This window comes from Lepidochelys olivacea (genome assembly GCF_965140295.1).
Source record: "Lepidochelys olivacea isolate rLepOli2 genome assembly, chromosome: 11".
NCBI classification, from domain to species: Eukaryota; Metazoa; Chordata; order Testudines; family Cheloniidae; genus Lepidochelys; species Lepidochelys olivacea.
The window spans coordinates 52,481,787-52,498,301 of NC_140421.1; the positions used below are offsets into that span (position 1 = coordinate 52,481,787).

A 16,515-nucleotide genomic window follows, 5' to 3' on the forward strand; every position below is an offset into this window, starting at 1 on the left:
TGCTTTAATGATCATGAATTCCTAAATTGTTAATATTTTATTTATAGTTTGGAGATAAATGGAGGACCACCTGCAGTTCCAACCTATACTAAAGGTATATAATGTATTTAACTTACTTTGAAGTTCACAGATGAATTAATTAATTAGCTGTCAACACATCCCAAGAACAGGGATCTGCAGAAACACTCTGCAAAAGACAATTAATTTTATTCGTAGTCATACATTTAACTTATTTTAGAAATTACCTCCATAATGAAGCTACATGTACTGTATGCCATTTCCTAACTTTGAAACTGTGGGCAGATGACTTTAGTTAGAATTCTCAATTTTTTTAATTTAGCTAATTAGTTAGTATTGGTAAATGTAAGGAACCTATAAAAGTTTCTGAGTAGCAGCCGTGTTAGTCTATATCTATAAAAAGAAAAAGAGTACTTGTGGCACCTTAGAGTTTCCGTTACAAATGTAAAATAGTTACTGTTTGTCATAGGTGGCCTCAACTTAACTTTGTGGTCTTCTCTTTTTTAAAAAGCCACAAATATGCTAGGTCACAATATTCAAGGACATTCACTCAATATTCTGTGATGATATAAATGTAAAACAAATTACACTGTTTTTATTTTGCAGAGAGATCACAAAGTAGTAGTAGTGGTAGAAGACAATTGAAAGCTAAATTTCATCCAAAGGACTCTCTTCTTTTAATGCCTACATCAGCTCACTTAATGGGAAAACTCAGAACTACAGACAAACCCCATAGCCGGACCATGGGACTTCATTCATTTGCACATGCAACTTCAGACATCACAAAAGTTTCTAGACCCAGAATTTTTAATGTCAGCAAGCTCCAGCTTAATTCACCAGGAAAGAAAGCTTCAGTCCAGTGCCAACAAGGTAGCAGATAAGTATTTGTATCCATGCAACATCCTGTAGGTTTGGGAATAGTCTTTCAAAACAGAATTTCATGATGTCTGTTGCTAATACACAGATGCCTAATTTTGGAAACCTGAACTCTTTTCAAAAGAGAGTTGTGTGTGGGATGGAAGGAGGCGGTCTGTCTGTGAAGAATTAAATTTGCTGCAGTAGTAAAGAATAAATGCATTGGAAAATACATTTCAAAATCATCACAGGCATCAATTAAGGCTATTGTGTGCAGGTTGTTTTATATTTGGGTGAATTTAAGCTTCTATTTCTAATCATACAATGCCTTCTGTTACTAGATACAAGAGCTGCAAAATAGCTGCTACACATACTTGCATCTTCTATCTTCAGATAAGCACTCTCAGACTAATCTATATCCACTCTTATGGGTAAATTTTTAAAATGTTGTGCAGAGTTTTAAAATCAATGGATTCATGTAGCCAAAATGTTGAAGTGCTATGAAAATTTGCCTCTATAAAATAGGGCTTTGGAGCGGAGCCCGGAGCTGGAGCGCAGAGCAGCTCCAGAGCAGTGGAGCTGCAGGTTTTTGCCTGAAGCTGGAGCAGAGCTCCAAAGCCCTGCTATAAAATGTTGTTCTGTGTTACAAAAGGATATTTGAGTATATAGTTAATAATAATTAAGGCTGATACTTTTCACTTATCTTGAGATCTTTAACTGAGTGCTTTCCAAAGGTAATTATTGCACTATTAAATTATTCCTATTTTACACATGGGAAAAATAAGGCATATAAGTCTAAGGTCATGCAAGGAGTCAGTGGTATATCAGACTAGAATAAATCTCCAGACTTCCAGCTCCCTGTTCTAACTACTAAATAGCACAGCTGTCCTTAAGGGTGCTTATATCAGTCAGATACATCTTAGTAAGAGGAGACTAAGAAACGTAAACATTTTAATAATAGCCATGAACAATAATTCCCAAACTGGATGTGTTATAAGTTGATAGTTTCAAGTTCATTTAGGGAGACTTCTAGACTTGGTACCTTGATGGCAACTTCTCCGACTTGTTCTGAGATATCAATTCCAAGAGAAGCTCTATAATATAACAAGCACTGTATTATTTATTTTTTAACAAACAATTTTTTATAATTATGGCAATAAAGTTACACATCTACTCAACTACGAAGCTACCTATTTAAAGTATTTAGCATTATGAGAGAGTATTCGGTGCTTGACTCCTGTGAGCTTTATACAGGCAATGAAGATTTGTACATATATCTATACAGCACCTTCTTTATTTTATTTTGTCCAACTTCCCGTTTATGAAAGTTTCCTTGTTCATAACATGATGATGTACATGAGTTTCACCTAACCCATAATGTTTTTATAGCATTCCCCTTCACCAGTGACAGTGAGTAAAGTATTGCAGGTTCTTTCCTTCCATATTAATAGCTCAGTACTGTCTACTAAGTGTCTCGACACAAATGATCTGCCCAGAACAAGAAACATGTTATCTCTACCCAGAAATGTGATCTCTATGCATATGCACTTAGGCTTTTATCTGTCAACTCATCTTTGAAACATAAAATGAGAGTCCTTTCAAAAGTCAGTCTGTTAGCAAAATAAACCAAACCTCAGCCCAAGTGAAATTAAAAGGGCAGCACTGTTACTGAAGTCAATGAGAATTGTCTCTGGTTATGTCAGGGGTAAGTGAGACATCAGGGGTGAAATCCTGGTCCCAATGAAGACAATGGCAGAACTTCCACAGACATCTATGGGCACAGAATTAACCCACATATGTTCTGCAAATAATAAAGCTGTCCTGTCCAGTCACGGGAGGACTACCCCAGGGTAGAGGGATCCCTCAGTTGTGTAGAGCTGGCATAAAAGTTCCTCTACCAACTCCTTCCTGCAGCCAGCACAGGAAAAAAGGAACATGGGCTTTCCTTGTACCCTGAGTATCTCTAACTGCTGAAGTGGCCCCAATGTACTCCGAATGGGGGAGAAAAGCAAATTCTTTCTACAGGAGAAATATTTTCTCAGCTTCCCTCCCAAGGGTATCTCCTCTAACTGAGGTGAGGAATTGTGAATACTGTAACTCCCCACTTAACGTCCTCTCGCTTAACACTGTTTCAATCTTACGTCCCTGCTCAGTAACAGAACATGCTCCATTTAAAGTTGTGCAATGCTTTACTCTAATGTCGTTTGGCTGCCTGCTTTGTCCACAGCTGGCAGCCGCCCTATCAGCTCCCCTACGCCCCTGCCCCTCCCCCCCAGCACCTCCCGCCCGCCGGCAGACCCTGCGGATCAGTTCCTTCTCCCCCCTGCCTCCTGCCCGCGGCAATCAGCTAGCTTGTGATGTTCAGGAGGGAGGGGGAGGAGTGAGGACTCGGCACACAGGCTCCCCTTCCCTCCCCTGCCTCTTGAACGCCGCAAACCAGCTGATTGCTTCAATTCAACCCCACTTCCATTCCTTCCAAAACCTACGTAACCTTATAAAACCATGGATACTAATGTCTGTAAAGTGCAGTAGAAGTATTTTATATTATCAGACTTTTCTACATCAAATATTTTATTGAAGGTATTCTGGTTATAAAGCAGTATTTTAGCTTTGTCTAAAGACCTGGGGCCAGACTGATGCTCAGTGTGGCTTTGCTGAGAGGGTGTCTACTGCTGCCATCCCTCAGGGTTCCCAACAGGATGCTGAGGAGTAGCCTGCTTTTTTTTTTTTTTTTTTAAATGGCTAGGGATTGTCAGCATCCCCACTGGAAGAGGCAGCTGAGAGGTCAGCATATCCTTCACATGCCTGGTGTCCAATTTTGGAAAAGTGCTAACCTGTCTCTAGCTCCTTAGAGCAAAATAGGTTGGGACTGCCGTGTGCCACTGCAGCCTCCACCAACAGATATTCCATCTCAGGAATGTAAACCAAGTCTGAATGTAGCACTGGATGGCTGATCATGAATAGGCAGCAGGGTTCAGTGCATAGGACTGTGAGCTCAGAGATAGAATATCTGAGTTCTAGTTCTATTCCTGGCTCTGCCACCAATTAATTGAATGACCATAAAAGCAAGTTGCTTAACCTCTTCATGTCTCAGTTCCCCATATAACAATCGGAATAATGATATTTATCCAACTTCATAAAGTGCTTTGAGATCTATGCCCCAAAAGGGGTAAATAAGTGTTAAGTACTTATATAAAATTAGAGTGAAAAGTTACTGATATTTAAAAAGCACAACTACATCACAAGAAATTTCACATAATAAAATCTGATGGTATAACTGAAGGAGGCTTAAATTAAAATGACTGAAGGAAGTTAAAGTGCAATGTGACCATATGAGAAAATGGATTGGTAGGAGCTGTGCCACTTACTTTGGTTCATAGCGTATGCCATCTGTGCTATGTAACACACCTAAGCCTGCACGCATCCTTTCAATGCCATTCCTAAATGGAGAACATAAACGTAAAATGCAGTTCCTATTTACCATACAAATGTCTTTTTGTCTGCATGACACATGGCTTAATCACAATAAGCAGAAATTCTTACACAATTACATCAACTGGTTTTTCACATGTTGTACCACTGCTTTATAGAACATTTAAAAAACAAAAATATAGAAACACAGTCTTTGCTCACCATGCAATCATAACACCATTGTCAGTACAGAGTCTGGGAGGAGGACAAAGCAAATTGAAGTTAGTTGCATCTGTTACAATTTTCAGAGCTCTTCGGATATACTGGTTACTTGCAACTCCTCCTGATACAACCTGACAACAATTTTTAAAAGACAGGCAAAAGTCATTCAAAAGGTAAACAAATAAGGAATAGCTGACAGTGCACTAGTTCAACAAAAAGCTTGATGAAGATATTGAAGAAAGTTCATAAGAAAGGCCATACTGGGTCAGACCAATGATCCATCTAGCCCAGTATCCTATCTTCGGACAGTGGCCAATGTCAGGTGCTGCAGAGGGAATGAACAGAACAGGTAATCATCAAGTGATCCATCCCTTGTCATCTACTCCCAGCTTCTGGCAGTCAGAGGCTAGGGACACCCAGAGCATGTGGTTGCATCCCTGCCCATACTGGCTAATAACCACTGATGGACCTATCCTCCATGAATTTATCTAGGTTTTTTTTTTTTTTAAAACCCTGTTATGGCTGTAGCGTTCACAACATCCCCTGGCAAAGAGTTCCACAGGTTGACTGTGCGTTGTGTGTAGTGTACTTCTTTTTGTTCATTTTAAACCTGCTGCCTATTAATTTCAGTGGGTGGTCCCTGTTCTTGTGTTAAGTGAAAAAGTAAATAACATTTCCTTATTCACTTTCTCCACACCAATTAAGACCTCTATCATATCCCCCCTTAGTCGTCTCTTTTCGAAGGTGAAATGTCCTAGTTTTATTAATCTCTCCTCATATGGAAGCTGTTCCATACCCCTAATTTCAAAGACAGCAACCAATTATAATAAATAGGGAAATTAAGACCTAATAGAATAGAAGAGGATAAGAGAATTGTGTGTCTGTATTCTTCCTAAGGGCTTGTCTCCACTGGCAGGCTAAATTGGCGCCACCGCGATTGATGCAGTGGCATCACTTTATTGGATCTGGTGAAGATGTGATAAGTTGATGGCAGAATGCACTCCTGTTGACTTCAGTGCTCCACCTCCCCGAGAGGCGGAAGCTAAGCTGTGGGAAAGCATCTCCCGCTGACATAGCACAGTGTAGATACCACATTAGGTCGATGTAAACTACATCACTCCGGGGGGTGACTTACAAGCAGCAGTATAGACCAGGCCTAAAAGATTACTGAACAGATATTACTATCTACAAAAAGAGCATGTAAAGGCATGTGTAAGTAGGGCAGTTATCAAATATCCGGCATTACTGGGTGAAATTCTAGGGCCTCTATTATGCAGGAGGTCAGACTAGATAATCACAATGATCCCAGTTGGCCTTAATCTCATTATTCAAGTAGGACAGAACAAAAGTAATGGGTGTAAATTGTAGCATGGCACATTTTAGCTATTAGAGAAAATGCTAAAAGGTAAGAATAGCAAGCCATGTAATCATCACTATATATTCAAAGCTAGACTTTATACCCATGTATTAGGGATGATTTTGGAATGGATTAGCTTATTTACATGCAATGATTATTTGTATTAAATAGCGCATAGAGCTCTCAATCAGGATCAGTGCTCGTGTGTGCTGAGAATCTAATTCAAATGAGTCTATGAAATTATTTAATGTTTTAAATATATATTTTAAGTGTCTTGTAAAAATGCTAGCTGTTGCAATGCTAGATGACTTTCTGGTCCTATGTACCACGCAAAGACACCATTCTTTTAAAAAAAAAAAAAATTCACATAATTCTGTCATCACAGATCCAGAGTCAATTGAAAGTTGTCATCTTTTTATGCATCCAATAGTAAAAGTCCTGGAAAACTCTGCTTTCTGGGACATGTATGTCCTTGTATGGTGGAGAATATTAATGGAAGTTTTATTGAATTTGGCATATAACCATTTTTATGCTTAATTTAGAAATTTTTCACTTACAATTAAGTTGCTATAACACATGGAAAGGTAAAAAGGTAAGTAATCTCCAGGGTTTTATAGCAACTATACTTTTTACCTTTAGAGATATTTCAAAAACTTGAAATTTTTTGACTATTTCAATAAAAAGGCCAATTTGGGGGGCGGGGGTGGGCAGAGGAGAACTTTCATGAAAGAGTGTCCTATTTTCTAACAAGCTCTAGTTATCTTATTGAAGAGAGGTTAGTGAAACTGAATAATACGAAAAAATTTGAACCCAGTTACAAGTTATAAAATTAAGTTCATTAACAGACATTTTCACATGTTCACAAAAATCTTTACAATTTTTTCACTGTATTTCATAAAGCTTTAATCATCATTGAAAAATTACAATGTCCCAGCATAGAACTGTGGGAGGGGAGAAAGGGTACTGTTCTGCTGGAGGTACTCTCTTGGATGAGACAGAGAACTATGGTCATGACCACTTTTGGTAATTAAAAATCTCATGGTACTTTTTACAAGATGAGGGGTTAATCCTAGTGTCCTGGCCAAATTTAAACGTGATTAAATCATATTCTGTTTACCTATAAATTCCCCTTGTAATTTTGGCTTGATATATTATTCTCACTTCCTCTCCTAAACTGCTTTCTAGTATTGCGCTGTACAGCTGAAACAAATTATGTGTTTCACCCAGAGATGGCTTCAGTGGAGGGTGATGCTATCCTACATGTAGTTTTTGTATCAGTTTAACTTTATACAATGATTGAGATTGCTTGGAGTAAAAGATGTTAAAGTTGTGGATAGATGTTCCCAATACATCTAAATATATACAAGAAAAATACAGACATGTAAGAAAACTTTAAAATTACTTTACCTTTAACAATGCACCACTTTACAATACTCTGTTGCAGCAGGATTTATTTTATATATTCAACTAAATGTACCACATACATTTATTTTAATCCTGGAGCAGCATTATCAGTGGAAATGTCAAGGAGGGTGCTGATGCCTTGCTGCACTTTCTCCTGGTGCTGTTACATGTATTCAAATGTATGATGGCATGTACCCCTTGACATACATAGTAAAGTTATATGTACTTACCAAAGTTGCATTTGTTTGTGATAGGATGCCGCTTTTTATGCAGAACAGAATAGCCCGGTGTGTTCGCTGGGCAATATGAAGTGCTACTGCATGCTGTACTGCAGCAGCAATGTCTGTAACACAGGACAGGAGGTGTCCCTCCTGTATACCTGCAGAAATTGTGAGCAAAGGGTTTTTTGCAAATATAACCACAAGTCAGGTGTACAATTTGTATATATCTTACTTTGAAAAATACCTTCTTCCTTTTCTTTTTGCATAATTATTCTAGTGGCATTGGAGTGAAGTCCAGAAAAGGAAAAATTGCAGTTAGGATGATGTCGCATGGGAGCTCTGAGTTCATAATGCAGCCTATTTCCCTGTTGGGCCAAGTGCTCTATAGCTTTCCCACCACTCATTCTGCAGCACTCTGGGTGCTTTGTTAGAGACAGTCTTCTTGCTACCTAGAAAAATAGAAAATAATCTAATTATGCTAACAATAGACTGGGAAAGAAGAATTGGGGAAAAATAGGGCCAAATTAATCCCTGATGTAACTGCACTGCTCCACTATAACTCCAGTCAATGGAGTTACATTAAGGATGAATTTGGCTCAGAGATTATATATTGTGAACTAGGTACTATGAGGAAAAGATCAATGATAGATGCCAAGGCTAACGTTAGAGGGCTTTTAACATCAAATCCAATTTTATAGTAAATTGGGTGAATATGAGGATCCTCCAACTTTGCAAGAAACATGAGAAATCTAATTCTTCTTCTTTTGAAATGGACACTCACAGGTATATTAGCCCGCCAAGTTAACACTGATAGAAAGGATTTCACATTTTAAAAAAATTTTGTTTTGTTTTAAAAATTTCCTTGCAAACCTGTGCTAGTGCTTGAGAATAAGAAACAGAAACTAGCCATCTTAAGTTTATTTATTCAGTGACCAACACAATATAACTTGTGAAACATAGACTAGACTTTTCAAACTCTCTCAGGCACAATTAGTAACATAAGTAAGGACATTTAAAAATATCAAACATGATTTTAAACAACAGCATCCTTTTAAATATCACTGTTAGTCAGATTCATTTGTACTGCATATATTGTTGAACTTTCTATGTCCAGCCTCACTGTAGGCTGGCCATCCAGGTTATGGCTAGCTGCCTGCTGAAAACAACTCATGCCAACTAAAGAAATATAATTAATAGATTTTAGTAGCCTCTGAGCCCATGAAATCTCTAGTATTTCAAATTGGAGGAAAAAACTAAAGTTTATAGTGTATTGTACTGTTTTATTTATGTTGACTGTAGGTGATATTCTAGAAAGCATACTGGCTAACTTGTTTCAACCTCTGTGGTTACAATGAAAATTCACAGAGTTTAAAAATACACCTGCCAAATCAGATCCTTCCTTTAACAATGCCCATTTAATAAGCAGGAAATATTTAAAAATTAATTTATTCAGATTTATTTAAGGTATCCATCTAGGGTCAGGGCACAAATATAAAAATTTGCTAATAAAATATAGGGAGTGGGACTGCTCTACACAAGTGATTAACCTTACCTGTTACTAGATTCCACTGCTGGAAAAAAACACTAGCTGCTCTAAAGCTTACACAAATTCTCACCCAAGATAATGCCAGAATCCCAGTTTCCTAAAGAATACATACCTCGACTTTTGCTACTGTAAAAAACAGACAAACCATGATGTAAATAATACAACAAATGTAAGTACTTGTATAAAATGCATAAATGAATCCCTACTGAAATATTACCTTGTCAAGAATGTCTCCTGGTGCTATATCCACTGTCTGTCCAAGCAGAAGGAAATCTGAAACTCCTTGTGCTACTACCAGGATACAGTGGCCTCCAGAGATTAAAAGAACTAAGAAAGGAAATTCCACTTGGTTTATTAGCCTAATTGTAAGTGCATGTGCCTCCATGTGATGGATGGGGATGAAAGGTTTTTTATATTTGTCCACCAATTTTAAACTATATTCTAATCCCACTCCAAGACTTAAAGCGAGTCCTGGCTTTACAGTAGTTGCAACAGCAGAGAGTTCATCGAGAGAGATTCCACTGACGCAGAGTGTTTCTTTCACTATTCGCTCAATATTTTCTCTGTGAAGTTGCTGTGCCACTGGAGGAATAATCCCACCTGTTCTAGTTAGAAACAAAGAATAATGAAGTGTCCCTATTTTATGACAGAGACAGAATCATAGAAATGAGAGATGGAAAATACTTGGTAGTTCTGCCATATCATGACTGTTTCCTACAGTATATTCTCAAATGCTTTGTCTAGTCATATTTAAAATGCCCCCTGCAGTGAAAATTACCATCACTTCCACTGGAAGGCCATACAAAGATTCAACTTGCTCTTGCTTGGTTTATGTCCCATTTGATTTTAGCCCTAGGCTGTGCCAAGACAATTTTTAGGAGTCAGTACTCTGCAACTCCTCTGTCATCAGGAATACAGCAAGGAATGTCCATATTCTAATTTATCTTTGTCCAGAATTGGAGACAGGTAAATATCATACTCTTCAGGATTGGTGGTTGTGGGAAATTTTACCAGATTTGATAATCAGAACCAATTCATATTTCTTAAGACTTAAGAACCTGCCCCTTGATGGAATATAACAAGTATAAATGACAATAGCATTAGTAGTCATATTAAACTACAAGTGAAGTTAGAAATAAAGCACCCATTGTAATGTCTACTTACTTTAAATGGACTTCATTTTGAGAATGTAGAGCTTCTCCTAAGATTTTGCCAGTATCATCAACCACAGCAGCTGCTGTATCATCACAACTAGTTTCAATTCCCAGAACTAATTTAGTGGGATAGTATTTGACAGAGTTAAAGAAAGTGCTTCTTAAACACACAGACCAGCCACGTTCAACTGATTTTGAAGTGCGTCTGGTTACACTGCTCATTGCTAAAATCTTCTGCACAGAGGCATGCCTAGAAAAGAACTGTACAGATACCATCCTCAGAATTCAAATTCCACAACAGTAATTTAGCCAGGCCAAGTCATATTAGTAACAAGTAATTTTAAAAGCAGCGGTCAAATTCATGCAAACTGTCACTTCAAAGTTAATGCAGTTACACCAATAATGACTTGAATCTAATGGGTTCGTGTTTAGGAAAATGGGAAGAGACTAAAAATGATGTTATTTCATTGTTTATTATACCCACTAGAAGTCTGAGTGAACACGCTTAGCTGATTCCAGAATATCTTTTCCCTTATATTAAGCAGAGGTTCTTACGATGAGCTCTAACAATTAGACATCATATATAGGGCCTAATTCTCTTCTCACCCAGGTTTTACCCCAGTGTATTTCTATTGACTCATGATTTACACTGGTATAAATCCTGAGGAAAAGCAGACCCAGTCTCCTACTCCCTCCAGTGAGGTCCACCATTCATGAGCAATAAGAACGTATATTTGTGGCAATAAAAACTTAATCGTGCCCTATAAACCATTACATATATTCTCTCTCTCCTTTTGCATATATCTATAGCGGGATACATAGCAACATGTTGGGCTAGATCCTGCATGCTAGTAGCAAAACACTTTTTACACCGCTCAATTTTTTTCCTACACAATCTTCCTAATTCAAACCAGCTGAGCTTCTTTTTGCACAGACTTTCCCAAAATATTCACTATTGAGCTTAGAACAAATGTGCCAAATTTCAGCCCTAAAGATATATTTTGATAGGCCTCTGAAAATGACCCTTTAGGATGAAAATCCCTGTGCCACCTTAATTTTAGGCAGTGCTCTATCAAAAGTATATTTTGGAGCATGCCTTAGGTACCAGGCCCAGATCCTCCAAGGTATTTCAGAGCTTAATACACATTGTCTTCAATAGGAATACAGCTCCTAAACACCTTTTAGGATCCGGGCCACAGTCCTCCTCTGACTCAATTTTTTCCCCCCCAGTACTAGGACAGTTGCTGATCATGGTGTAGTATTTCAACAACCATCAATATCAGCGCCAGTAGCATTAAGTGCCCAGTGCTCATGGTATTTTTAGTAATAGAGCATAGAACTGCTGCTGAATCAAACACTAGAAATACTTTGGAGTGGAGGACATGGGGGGACTTCCTAGTACGGAAGGAAAGGGGGGGGGGAGGGAGAGAAAGAGGAAGTTAGAGAAAATGAAAGGAATTTTATAAAACGTATCCCATTAGAGGGATCACATAGACAAAAAGCATTGTCCTCCAACTCAGGCCTCAGGAAGAGGTAGAAACAATAGGGGAAGACCTAACCACCTAAGGTAAGGAAAAAATGTTTTTGCATTTAATATGCTTCTAAAATGCTCTCCTGTCTATTTTCTCAGTATTAAGACATGGTCCCATTTTGGCAAATTTGTGAGATGAACACTATCTACCATATGGAGGTACAATACCTGTGCTTTAACAACCTAATTTGAGTTACATTACAAAACACACATGGTTTGTACAGTAGATTACAGTAAGTGACTAACCAAATGGATATTTCTTAAAGTGAACTGAAATCACTCTCCCTCTATATATATATGAAAAGTTAATGAGGGGGTGGGGGAAAAAAGAGTCAGTGCCAAAATATTTTTAGCAATTTAAAAAATTATTTCTTTTCTTCACTCTTTATAAAATAACCCCTTGGAAGCTTGAAAGTGATACCTGTTCCCTTTCCCAGTTTTGCTTCTCCTTTGCGCATGCATATTGGTTTATTATTGGATGATTGCTCCAGAGTGCTTTCTTATTATTCTACTGCACACAGAATTACATGGACTTAAGAAAATGGCAAGAAATGAAGCAGATCAAATTTCAGGTCAAACAAATACAACAATGTACCTTTAATTTTCTAAAACGGTTATAATTTTAGAGCTCAAGAAAGTGACCTGAATAGTGTATCCCTTACTTTTTTACTATTACAAACTATTGAGCTAAAACGTGTTTCCTAAGAAATAAGAAAAAGAAAAGGAAATGTTTTCTTAATACTTAACATTTTGAGAAAGGTTAGGAGGTCTGTGGTTACCTGCACCCAAAACATGTTTCAAAACAGATTTTGTTCAGTGTTTCCAACTGTTGGTATCATGTTTTACACTTTTCTGTGAGAGAGACACAGAACACACAGTAAATCTCACAAAACTCTGCAATCCGTAGACATTATGTATAGACAGGCAGATGTGCTTGGTTACACTCCTAAATTCTAAATTGTATAAGTAATACCTTACAGTTTATATGCCTGAATACTCCATTATTAGAAGGAACAAGACTTACCATAAGTCACTTTCACTGTAAAAAGTATTCAAGCTTTCAGAAAGGTATTACTCCAGACAACAAAGAATCAAATAACTGAGCAACATCACACTAGCAAGCCAGTTACTAGAAGAGGAACAAGGTATTGGGAGAATGTATTTGTTTTATTTATTTAAAGTAGTCTCACCATAAACATTAAAAAAAACAATAGTATAACTTGTTTATAATTTATAAATACTTGTTTTGTAAATTAGGGAATATGTGGCCACGGCATCTGTGAATACATGGAGTCAGAGGCCATGAATCCACAGAGGGTTCAAAGGTGCCGTGGCTCCTTCTCCCGTCACAGAGCTGGAATAGTGGCTGTGGTGCTTTCCTCCACTCTGTCCATTAATGGGGGGGAGAGGCTGAGAAAGAGGGAATCGTCCCTCCTCCCCCACACACCCTCACAGAACTGGTTCCTGTGTAATTCCCTGTGGTCCTGCTATCACTGATATCAACGGGAAAACACCCAATGACCAGGATCAAAGCGAGTTTGTTACAGCACCTCACAATGTAAAAACATTCCTTCTAAAATACACATTTTTTCCTACACACCGCTCCAGCCAATATTTTTAATCAGTCCAACTCTTGTTACACATGCTGTGAGAAATGCCCTTGTGGATACTAATTTAAATCCAACCTAATCTGATTAGATCCTGAGCGTTTTAAAAAACAGGACAGTGACCCCTGATAACATAATTATCTGTGCTACTTTCAAGAGCATCCACTAACTATGCAAGGATACTATTTTTATAGTCAAGCACCCAGGCATATGTCAAGCACCCAGGCAGAGAAAATGAAGCATAACAGTAAAAAGAAAAGGGAAGCAAGTGAGTTAAGATAGCTGTACCAAAATAATCAATAGTATATTTTCATCCACAGATCTTGAAGTACTTCACTTATTATCTTTATTTTATAGATGGAAAAACTGAGAGAGAAAGATATTAAGTGACTTGCCCAGTCATGGCACAAACAGAAACAAAACCCAGATTTCTCAAGTCTCAATCCCCTCCCCTAGCTACTGGATCACACTGCTTCCTATTAAATAACAGAGTGGGGATCCTCCAGACTATCTGCATGAGGGCCTTGGTTAGATAACTACATAGAGAAAACCCACCTTAAGACATCTCATGAGGATAAACAGCAGAAAAGAAGAGAACATGCTAAGTTGCTCTTATTATCATGTCTCATTTATGTAACACCATATCTGACCCTGGTACTTTACAGACAAATAAAATGACATATCCCTGTCCTGAAGAGCTTACAATTAGATTTAATGCAACAAGATATGACTAACAAACAAGGGGAGGAGGAAATCAGTATGGAAGGATATGAGTTACAACAGGAAAATATCACGAGATATATGCTTAATGTGATGCACACATCCTGTTAATTATCTCTGGATATCTTAAAAGTAATTTTCTCAACATGTTACACCTTGTGGTTAAAGTCCAGAATGAAGGCTAGAGGGGGAACTGAAGGCTGAACAAAAGGAAGAGTTTTTGATCCCCTCCCACTTCTCTACTACAAGGTGTATTTCTGTGTTTTTTCTTATTCATGTTATGGAAATTGCTACTGCTGAGAAAATACTTGGTGCAACATCAAGCAGTTGTTTTGCGTAATGTCACTAAATATGAATACATAACCTTTCCACTACTAGATAAGAAGTGTGTTGAAAATCTATATCTATTTTATTGGTAACTGGTTGGGACTAGTATTTCAGTCCTGTTCCATCTTTAATTTCAATGAACAGGGCTATTCTGGGATTGAAAGTGGTTGCTTATTTAATTTTTGCTTCAGGGTTAAATTGTATCTTAACTATCTTCAATAACAGATCTTTTCTGCTCTGGTAGTTAGGCTATTAACCTGGAGTTAGTGGCTGTACAACATTTTTTAGTATGGGGCTACTGATAAAACATGTCCCTGCCTTCCCCTAATCTATTTAGGTAACAAATAGGTTTGGGGAACTGATAGCCAATGTTACTACTAACACAGGTTGTAGACAGACATACCTGGAGAATGATCCTCCTTTGCTGGGAGCACATTTCTAATGATGTACTGTATGGGAGGAGTTTTGTTTATTAGCTCTTTTAACATTCCTAGAGTTCTATGCCTAAGTGCACCTACCATGGTAGCAATCATATTGTGTGCAATGGCATGTTTATATTTAGAAGGTATTACACAGAGTTGGGCAACAGAACCAGCCTGCATGTAAACAAGTTTCATGGTTCTTTCTACACCCTTGACTGTTTAAACTCCCCAAATGAAATAATGACTGGATGGTGGGTTAGTTTTGAATTAAGAATGCAGAGCTGTAGGGCTTTTTTTCTATCTCAGTCCCTTTCTGGCTATTGCCTGACAGGGATAATGTGGCTCACAAATATTTTTGAAAGGAAATCTGTTTTGCCATTGGAGGGGGCTAGGATGAATTAAATGGCATACTTTTATAACAGAAGGAGAAAACAAAGGCCTACAAGTGATATATCTCCTCTGTTCTGCAAATTATTTAAATCAAACCTTGACTGGGGCACCAGAAGAGGCAGGTTGGTGTAACTGGCGTGAGACATGGGACTGTTTCGTGGCTGCATCCCTGAGAGCATGAATGGACAAAGGAGTTTGTCTGCAAGTCATAACCTGGTAGAGAGAAGAGTGGCACAGCAGTCGGAGCAGGTGCAATGCTATGGTTACTTCACCAACTATTTCAATGAGATGCTCCTTAGGGAGAACCGACTATAAAGGGCGGGCAAGTCACATAACCTCCTACAGTGAGGATGCAACGAGAGGGGGACAGGACTTTCCCTCCTGCCTCGAAGAGAAGAGCAGGGGCTGTCCTGCGGACCCCACGGAGCGGAGATGGAGCGAAGTCACCCAGCGCCAGAGGGAGAGGCCGCTGCAGGAATCTTCCTCAGGCGAGCCCGACACCCCGGCCTCTCCCCCTCCAGCAACCGAGACCCGGGGGGTGGGGGTGGGCTGACACACCCCTCCCCCCGCGCCAGAGACGCCCCCGTCAGTCTCGGGCTACATAAAGGTTCCGCCTCCCTGGGACCGGGCTTCATCCATCTGCATCCCCTCCCCCCCTTCCTTACTTTTTGCTTCTGGCCCCGCCCCGCCCCTGCGACAAGGTTCACCGGCGACAGCGGCTTCTGTCCCGCAAGGGTTAAAAGCGGCCTCCTCATAAGAGCAACCCGACTCGCTGTCGCGGCCCTGACTGAACAAGGCCTGGTCACGTGGCAAAGCTGGGCCAATGGAAAGGAGAAACCTACGCTGGGGGAGAGGCAGGGAACTACTGGCTGGCGCCATCTTTGGTCCAGGCACCTGGAAGGGAAGACCAGGAGCAAGTAGCCTCGGGCGCCATCTTTGTTCATCCCCGGGCATCAACCGGCGCGTTACAACGGGGCGGGCGCACCGAGGTGACCCCGCCCCTAGCGATGGCCGGGGCAGGGCGGGGCCGTGGGAGACCCCGCTGGGCTGCCGGAGGAGCGCCTGGGACGCACCGGCCGGGACAGAGACAGATGCAAGGCCCGGGGCGGGACGGGCGGGAGTTGGGGACTCAGCCTTCCCCACCGGCCATACTGGCACCGCCGCCTGCGACCTGCGCTCCGTGGTGCAGGGGGCGATAGGGCCGGCACAGGACTCAGCGAGCCAGGCAGGCTAAAGCCCAAAGCGCCTCTGGGCCCCAGTGCCATACCGTGGGGGTCCTAAGGAGGACTATCTCCCCCCATTAATACTGGGCTCCCTCGAGCTGCTTGAG

The 16,515-nt window shown here is 39.8% G+C and overlaps 2 protein-coding genes across 8 annotated transcripts in view; one reads left to right on the top strand and one right to left on the bottom strand.

Moving 5' to 3' along the window:
* ANKAR (ankyrin and armadillo repeat containing) overlaps positions 1-899 on the top strand; it is a gene marked incomplete at both ends in the record, with an annotated part of 48,485 nt that extends 47,586 nt beyond the window's left edge. The window contains 2 exons of the mRNA XM_084643085.1: positions 48-94; positions 625-899. Of these exons, the coding sequence (XP_084499211.1) occupies positions 48-94; positions 625-899 (322 nt within the window). The remainder of the gene's footprint in view (positions 1-47; positions 95-624) is intronic.
* OSGEPL1 (O-sialoglycoprotein endopeptidase like 1) lies at positions 895-16,168 on the bottom strand. Of its 7 annotated transcripts, none has more exons than XM_084643092.1 (9): positions 15,851-15,960; positions 12,499-12,571; positions 10,199-10,449; positions 9,252-9,639; positions 7,733-7,937; positions 7,498-7,646; positions 4,507-4,637; positions 4,242-4,313; positions 897-1,967 (listed from the first exon to the last, which is right to left on the bottom strand). In XM_084643092.1, exons 2-9 carry the CDS (start codon positions 12,511-12,513, stop codon positions 1,865-1,867), a joined length of 1,314 nt encoding a protein of 437 aa, XP_084499218.1. In that variant the 5' UTR covers positions 12,514-12,571; positions 15,851-15,960; the 3' UTR covers positions 897-1,864. The 7 variants fall into 7 exon arrangements, with proteins under 7 accessions (XP_084499217.1, XP_084499218.1, XP_084499220.1 ...); XM_084643094.1 differs by lacking the exon at positions 15,851-15,960 and adding an exon at positions 15,399-15,806; XM_084643093.1 differs by lacking the exon at positions 15,851-15,960 and adding an exon at positions 15,282-15,806.
* Between the last annotated feature and the right edge of the window lie 347 nt (positions 16,169-16,515).

What these genes read in the sequence shown, in the direction of transcription:
- OSGEPL1 (XM_084643091.1), bottom strand. Translation starts at nt 16,129, where the DNA reads ATGAACAAAGATGGCGCCCGAGGCTACTTGCTCCTGGTCTTCCCTTCC. An exon ending in CACAAACAAATGCAACTTTG is followed by an intron (nt 4,638 to 7,497) that starts GTAAGTACATAT and finishes AATTGTTGTCAG; the next exon opens with GTTGTATCAGGAGGAGTTGC. An exon ending in GGCATACGCTATGAACCAAA is followed by an intron (nt 1,968 to 4,241) that starts GTAAGTGGCACA and finishes GTTATATTATAG; the next exon opens with AGCTTCTCTTGGAATTGATA.